At 36.9% G+C, this 7,858-nt stretch overlaps 2 protein-coding genes across 3 annotated transcripts in view; both read right to left on the bottom strand.

The window, feature by feature from the left end:
* The window catches only part of LOC106878763 (uncharacterized), a 24,817-nt gene extending 20,393 nt beyond the window's left edge, over positions 1–4,424 (bottom strand). Inside the window, exons 1-2 of one of the 2 annotated variants that reach the window (XM_014928088.2) lie at positions 4,068–4,130; positions 1,893–2,181 (exon numbers count right to left, since the gene is read on the bottom strand). Coding sequence is in view for 1 of the 2 variants with exons in the window: in XM_014928087.2 (XP_014783573.1) it covers positions 4,068–4,178 (111 nt within the window). In the remaining variant the exon portion in view is untranslated. Of the gene's footprint in view, positions 1–1,892; positions 2,182–4,067 lie in introns of both variants that reach the window. The other variant, XM_014928087.2, reaches the window with a different exon arrangement.
* Positions 1–7,858, bottom strand: part of LOC106878757 (uncharacterized) — a 401,005-nt gene that overhangs the window by 94,636 nt on the left and 298,511 nt on the right. The gene's annotated exons all lie outside the window — the stretch shown is intronic.

Raw genomic sequence — 7,858 nt, 5'->3', positions numbered from 1 at the left:
TGGGAACAGGTTCGAACTCTGATGTCATATATCTTGACTTCAGTAAAGCATTTGACAGGGTTGACCATAATATCTTACTCTCAAAATTGGCAAATGTTGGAGTCCGTGGAAAACTTCTACACTGGATTAAGTACTTCCTGGCGAATAGAACACAAGAAGTTGTGGTCGATGGAGTCCACTCAAGCCCAGCAAAAGTCACCAGTGGTGTCCCTCAGGAGACTGTCTTGGGTCCACTCTTCTTTATAATTTACATAAATGACCTTTCCAGCATCGTAAATCACTGCAAACTGAAGATATTTGCTGATGACGCTAAGCTCCAGCAAATCATCAAAGAAGAAGAAGACCGAAGCCGACTCCAGACTGATCTATATGCTGTGAGTCAATGGGCAGGCAAAAACAAAATGCAACTAAACGAGGGAAAATTTGAGCTGATGCATTTTGGAAGAAAGACTATACTAAACCAACCATACTCTCTTCCTTCAGGGGAACTGCTCACAGCATCCAATAATATCAGAGACCTAGGTACAATTGTTGATAACAATCTCAGTTGGAGTGCCCACATCAACAAGGTCGATATAGCTCATAGAGAGAGAGAGTAAAATAGATGGTGTGTCTGTGTGTTTGGGGTTACTCTAACTCCTCCCACACCCTCCAACTGATTTTAATGATTTTTGGCACATAGGCAGGTCACATGCTCTGAAGTTCAAATAAGGCTGGAATTCTTTGAAAACTCGGTAATGCTCTGTTGGCATCGATTTTTGTGAGCTCAATCGGGCGTTTGAACGGAAATTCCCATAACGATGCTATTATTCCTGCAGCTTTTGCATTTTTCAAATGTAAAATTTCAACAAAATCGATAGAATAGTCTCTAAGGAAATGCTTATTAAATACAAGGTCAGAGGTGGGCTTAACTTCAACACGGAAAACAGGAGCAACGCCGGGTCCAACTTCTAACACACACACACACAGAGGATTCTTTCAGTTTCCATCAACTAAATCCACTCACAAGGCTTTGGTCGGCTCAGGGCTGCAGTAGAAAGACGCTTGCCCAAAGTATCACGAACGGGGCTGAACAAGAAACCGCGTGGCTGGGAAGCAAACTTCTTCCACATAATCACGCCTGAATCGATATATAAAACAGATGGAATGGTCACGTCTGAGATGCATTTGGTCATAGGTGTGCTCAGGCAGAGCTGAAATGATGCTAAACAACAAGAGATGGCTGCTAACTTTATAACGAAATCAATATCTGATACACAGGTTTTATTTGATTATTGAAGCGAATCTCTCTCGAAATAGCGGCGAACTTTTTGTTTGACAGTGTTCCAGCAGATATTTTATGCGAAGAGTAGAGGAAACCTCTTCAACTCATTATATTTATGCCAACAACAGCAAAAACAAACAACAACACCATAAATACACTCAGCTATCAGATTCCGACTGCTGTTGTATTATCATGTCAATCGTCTTTTATTAAATTAACGATCTCTCTCGTCAGCTGACTCACAGATGGAGAAAAACTACAAAATCTAGCAATGTAACAGTCGTTCCTGGATTAATTGAATAAATAATAAATCACAGATTAAAAAAAAAGCAATTAATCCTATTATAAATGGCTATAAATAGAACATCGTGACTAATAATGAATTAATAAATACAGTAAACTATCTTATTTTAATTACAGTGTAATTTTAATAAAGAAAAATACAAATCTTTTAAAACAATGTTTTTTAGTCGTTTAGTACTTTCAATATTGGTTATGGTGGTGGAGATAATAGTGACTTTGCTTGTTAAGAAACTATATTGAAGACGTGTCTTTTACAAGGATTATGTATGATGAATGAAAGAAAAAACATAATAAAGGTAAAAAGATATTTAGAAACACTAGAGACTTAATAGCTGCCATCCAATCGCACAGCAAGGTGAGGAATTGATTCCAAGTGGTTTTGTTTTCTTCTTCAAGATTGCAAGAAAACTAAATCAACAACGAACCCAATGCCAGTTGAAACAGGTTCGTGACACATCGAGTTGTTGATGTTGCCCTCCGCTCTAACCAAACTTCCTCTTTGATTCTGAGTCAAGTGCGCCAATTGCACGTAAGTGCTGAAGTGCTATTTAAAGAATTGCTTCAGTCGTGGATATGATAACCGTTCTTCGTAATAAGCAGGTTGTCGCAGAAATCTGAATTAATACAATGAATGCGGAGGCGTGAAGAATGATATAACAGAAGAAATACAAAACCATTCGACGGCAAAGTAAAAAATTGTTCAATAAAATCTGAATTCAGTCTAACAACAATTATGGGTTTTTAAGAGTAGATGCTGTGCCAAATAATTTAATTTAAACTTGGATAATAGTAAAATTTAACAAATATATCTGGGAGGCTGCTTATGTGTTATAAACTGAGGTAATTATTATTTTAAAGCTAGTTCAAGAATAACTATGGAACATTGGTGTGATAGGTAGACTCAATATTGAAAGTAGAGTCAAAAATATTGTAAGATACACGTTGACTGGGACTCATAGTTTCGCCTAAGGTTTTATTCAAAGAGTCCAAAAAAGAATTCTATAAGTTGTGGGTAGCTATCTGTAAATATATTAAAAGTATTAATACAAATGGGATTACATATGACTAGTGTTTAAAACGCAACACAAAGGAAATATTGGTCCTACGTGGAATTTAATAAACTTTAAAATGTCATTCGAACGAAGAACAGTTGTGAATTTAGGGTCCAAAGTTCACTGAAGGACCAGAATAAATATCCGATTAAACTGAGCTAGCTACCACAGATAAAGAGTGGGTTTGTTTACACACAAAAATAAAGACGAACAGAAAACACCAGAGGAAACTATAAGAATAGAAACAATTCAGAAATTTTTAAAAAAACAAAGTATTTGCAGACGGGAACCAGGAGGATGGAGAGAAGTGGGGACCTTTAAATTAATAATTAATAGGTGCTCAATTTTCTACATAATACCAAATTTTACGAGTGTATATAGTTTAATATTCCTCTCTAGAAATCGCTATAAATAAAATCAGAAATTAAAAATAAGAAAAGAAACTTCACAAATAATTAAATTACACAAGATTTCTGGCGAAAGAAACAAGTATTAGCATAGCCATCCAAGTTTTCTAAGGTTTGTTTTGATACATAAACTGCTTGGATTTACAAAAGGATCGATATCATAAAAAAAAAAGAAGCATCATTTAGTATATGATAAAATAAGCAACTTGTACAAATATTAACCTTGTTTATACCGCTTAAATTTAAGGAGGAACACATGTAGTTAACATTAAGGGAACAGTTAATGTTGCATCTGCCCTTTATAATTTTGGTTAATAAAAGGTTCCAATTGATAAAACGAATTTCTCCGTCCAGATAATAAACACTGGTTTTGATAAAGTGGCGGGTGCGAACACGAGACACATTTGCAATTAAAGATTAATTAAAATATGAAAATATGAGCAAACGTATATACTAAACGAATATACACATACAAGTATATAATTGTACAGAAGGGACCGTATATGTATATACAGTTGGTTATATATATAACCAACTGTATATATATATATACACACACACAGTTATATACGTGTATTTAACAGTACCTGCATAGAAGCCTAAGTTTGAGATATATATATATATATATATACATATACACACACATACATATATATAATTTGTGTATGTGTATACAGTATTTCATGTTACTTGGTGAAAGAAATCATGTTTGTAAATTTTAATTACAATAAACTTCCCTTTAGTGTTTTCTATATGAGGCACCAGAAACCTCTTTTAACAGAGTTAATGGTAATCAGAAGATTATATACAATGCTGTATATAATATGTATAGTCGTAATATAATAAATACTACGCACCCTAATCGAAAAAGGTTTTCTGACACCCTGAATATACCCTAAATTTCAAACAGAGCTTAACAAAGGTTCGATATTCCATGCAGCAAGTAACATATATATTACCAAATGCAGTAAAGGAAGAGAAAATATTTTTTAAATAAAGGGATAAATAAGAAATATATTAAAATGATGCGTCCATGCTTACGTTGTGTGTCTGTTGGTGATGATGATGATGATGGGGTCCGTGAGAATCTGATCGATTCTCTCCATGTGCCTGGTTCACAGTGGTTTCACCGTTCGCAGTCCGACGTCGCATACTTTCAGCGATTTACTGAAGAATTCTGGATATCTACAGACTCTTTTCTCGTCTTAAAACAATGTAAAGGGTTCCACGGAAGCCTTGTTTTGTTGCTTTGATGTTTTGTTCCACCTCAGTTACATTATAGGTTTAGCTTTTTCGGTGATTAGTGTGGCAATATAAGGCAAACCGGCAGCGGTTTTTTGTAACGTGGCGTCTTTCCTGCAATCGGCTACGCTAGTGAACACATGCCCCAGAAACAGCAGTAGCAGCAGCAGCAGCAGCAGCTGGGAAGCATTTCGTCAAGCTGTAAACCACAGCTTTACTCGCTGAATTCTCTAAATAGATAACAACACCTATCGTCATTGTTATTGTTTAACCCCAGATCAATTCTGATCGAGCAGACCTATGATCAGCGATGTTCCACCCATGAGCATCACGTCTGTTTATAAGCATCGAGCATTAAATAATCCAACGGGAGTCTTCCCCTTTTTTAAAGACTGGAGGGAGATTCAGTTAGTGACGTAGCTACAGTGTCTGCCGTCGGGGCAACCCTTTCGTACAGGCTTACACAAAAGACCCAAATGTGCTGCCCCATCACCCCACACAACCACTACTCGATTTAGTTGCTATTTCTAGTAAATCACGCGTTCTCATTGATGCTCTCTCGTTAAACATGAAGTGATGTTGTGATAGTTATGTCTTCCACAAGAGTCTTACTAATTTTAACTGAAGATTCTTGTTGTGCCTTAGTCACACACACATCAATTGAAATTTGAGACCCCGTTGCTGTTTTTGTTCGCTAAAAATCGAACATCTCACTTTTGTTTAATTCTGTTTATTAAATAAAACAGTCGCTAATTCGAAGCTAAAATATGACGGCTTGAAGAAAAAATTCTCACAGTATCTTCTTATTTTTAGTTCGACAATCCTGGTGTTTTAGTCGCTATCCTAGAACAAAATCTTATCCGAATCTGATCTGATATAGACACAACGCACTTGAGATAATTACGAAGGAGGAAACAGGATGTTGTGATGTTCATGCCGTTCTCCACAAAGGTCTTTGTAGAATATTAGAAACATAGAAGTATATATAAACATGAACCCTGTCTAGAATCAACAACTAACTGACAATAGATTGCAGGGCCATAGAATTTCTGGAGATGGTTAACGAATGCAATATGAGACCCCTTTGAAAGTGATGGAATCCTGATTCTTGTCAGAACATTTGTCTTGGAAAGTTGTTACCATCATAGTCATAATGGTAACAACCTCTTTGCACAAATCTGCAGGAAGATAAATGCTTGGTAAACATACATCATCACCATCACTTTTTCATTCTTGCGTGGGTCAGACAGAATTTGTTGAGGCGGATTCTCTATTGCCAGATGCCCTTCCTGTGCCCAACACTCATTTGTTTCCATGTAAGGTAACATTTCCTCGTGGCCAGGCATATTTTCCACGGAAGATTGGAAATGAAGGAACACCACGCATACAACAGTCACACTCATTTACAACTATCACAAAATATCAAGACAAGGAGATAGTAACACACAAACACACAAACAATGAACTTCTTTCAGTTTCCATCAACCAAATCCAGCCTCAAGGCTTTGGTCGACCTAGGGCTATAGTAGAAGACATTTGTTCAAGATGGCATGCAATGAGATTGAACCAGAAACCATGTGGTTGGAAGGCAAACTTCTTACCATACACTCCGTACACACACCATACACTCAGGCAAAAGCAAGCTGTGGCTGTCAGCCTTAAGTTAGATTCCGACAGACGGATTTCCAGTAGATTCTTCCTGCAGTTGGGGGACAGTACAAACGGTTTTAAGCCACTTGATTTATTATATTTTACAATAAAGATATATTTATTATTGAGCTCCATGTATTTTTTAAGCACCATGTAATAAATATATTCTTCATACAGACAACATTGCCAAATTATTCATTCCTTAAACAATTCTATTTTCCTAAGACAATAGTTATACTCTCTCGTACAGTTACGAAATGGTTCTCTTATCTCCATTTGAGCAAGAATGGTGGAATTAATGAATTAGAAGAAAACCCGCCGCGTGATGTCTTCTGTATTTATTCTCAAAGAGACAAAAACATTGTTCATCATTCGTTGAGATTGTTTTGTTTTATTTTTCATCATTACCCGGAAATATTTAATTATCTTTATTATAATCCGTGTAAATAAATACCTTCATACTAATACACCTGCCGAGATTAACTCTGCTTGTCTGTTCTTTGTTTCTACAGACGTGGCTGTGTGCTTTAAGATGCTTCCTAACCAACCATGTGGTCTCAGGTTCAGCCCCACTGCGTGGCACCTTGGGCAAGTGTCTTCTACAATTGCTTCAAGCTGACCAAAGCCTTGTGAGTGGATTTGGGAAACGGAAACTGAAAAAAGCCCATTGTGTGTGTGTGTGTGTGTGTGTGTGTGTGTGTGTGTGTGTGCGTGCGTGTGCATGTATCACTGTCTCTTTACCTTAACATTGTATGCATGATAGCTGTAAACGAGTATCACTGCCAAACAAGCAGTGTCCTTCATTTCCAATTTTCCATGAAAACATGTCTGGCCATGGGAAATATTATCTCACTTGAAAACAAACAAGGGTTGACAACAGTAAGAGCATCCAGCCCTCTAGCGTGGCTAGAGTGTGAGCCGCCCGGGGCGGCCCTTCCGTTTCCCATTCCCTGGACCCCACAAAAAAACATGTATTGCCTACAGCAATAGCTTACAACAGGAATGATTTAAGATTGTCATTAAAATAAATAAATATATAAATTACCTTAATTACATGTTAACCCGTTACCTGTCCAAAATATTTTCATAAGTTTATCCTAAACGCCCTTGCTTGTTTTTAGATCTTCTTTTGCCAGTCCTTGTGCCATACTTTCTGAATAATATAAAGCTCTCCTTTCACTAGCCCTAAGTCACTCTGGTGCACGCCCCTAGGGGTGCACTGGACGGCACTGGCCCCTCACTATTCAATGGTGCACCCTCACCTTTACAGTGATACACTTATTTCGAAACTTCACTTTAGCATTATTACAAATCAGTGCCCACCCAGAATATTCTGAAGTACACCCCGGGCACCGAAATCTGGCGGCGGACCTGCTCTGGGGGCTGGGAAAAGAATTAGGAATGTGTATTGTATATGATGCATGGAAGCCAAGGAAATATGACTTGTGAATCAGGTTCACGTGTAGTACTCAGGAAAATCAAAAGCTTAATATACTTAATCGTTATTCAACAGATTTATGAATGTTTTAATCACAAACACTCTTGTCCTTCTGAACATGCTGCTGCTGCTGCTGCTGCCACTAATAATAATAATAATAATAATAATAATAATAATAATAATAATAATGATAACAACAACAACAACAACAACAACAACAACAACAACAAATAATAGTAATAATAACAAACTGACACGGTTACCTAGTTATCTCCCTTGCACTTGTTTTTCCTATTTTTACAGAGAAGCCAGACTGACCAATGCATGCACGACTCATAGATCAAAGTGAGACGGCCTCGTATGCCTGGAAGGGAGCTTTGACATGCTAGAAGTAGTAGCTTAAACTTTCCTTTGGATTACATCTCTATCATCTTTTATAAAGAATGAAGGGGTTATAAATTTACATACTCTTGAAATAATGGGATATATATATATATATATA

This window comes from Octopus bimaculoides, chromosome 4, assembly GCF_001194135.2.
Source record: "Octopus bimaculoides isolate UCB-OBI-ISO-001 chromosome 4, ASM119413v2, whole genome shotgun sequence".
Taxonomy (NCBI): domain Eukaryota; kingdom Metazoa; phylum Mollusca; class Cephalopoda; order Octopoda; family Octopodidae; genus Octopus; species Octopus bimaculoides.
This window is presented reverse-complemented; position numbering and strand designations above follow the sequence as displayed.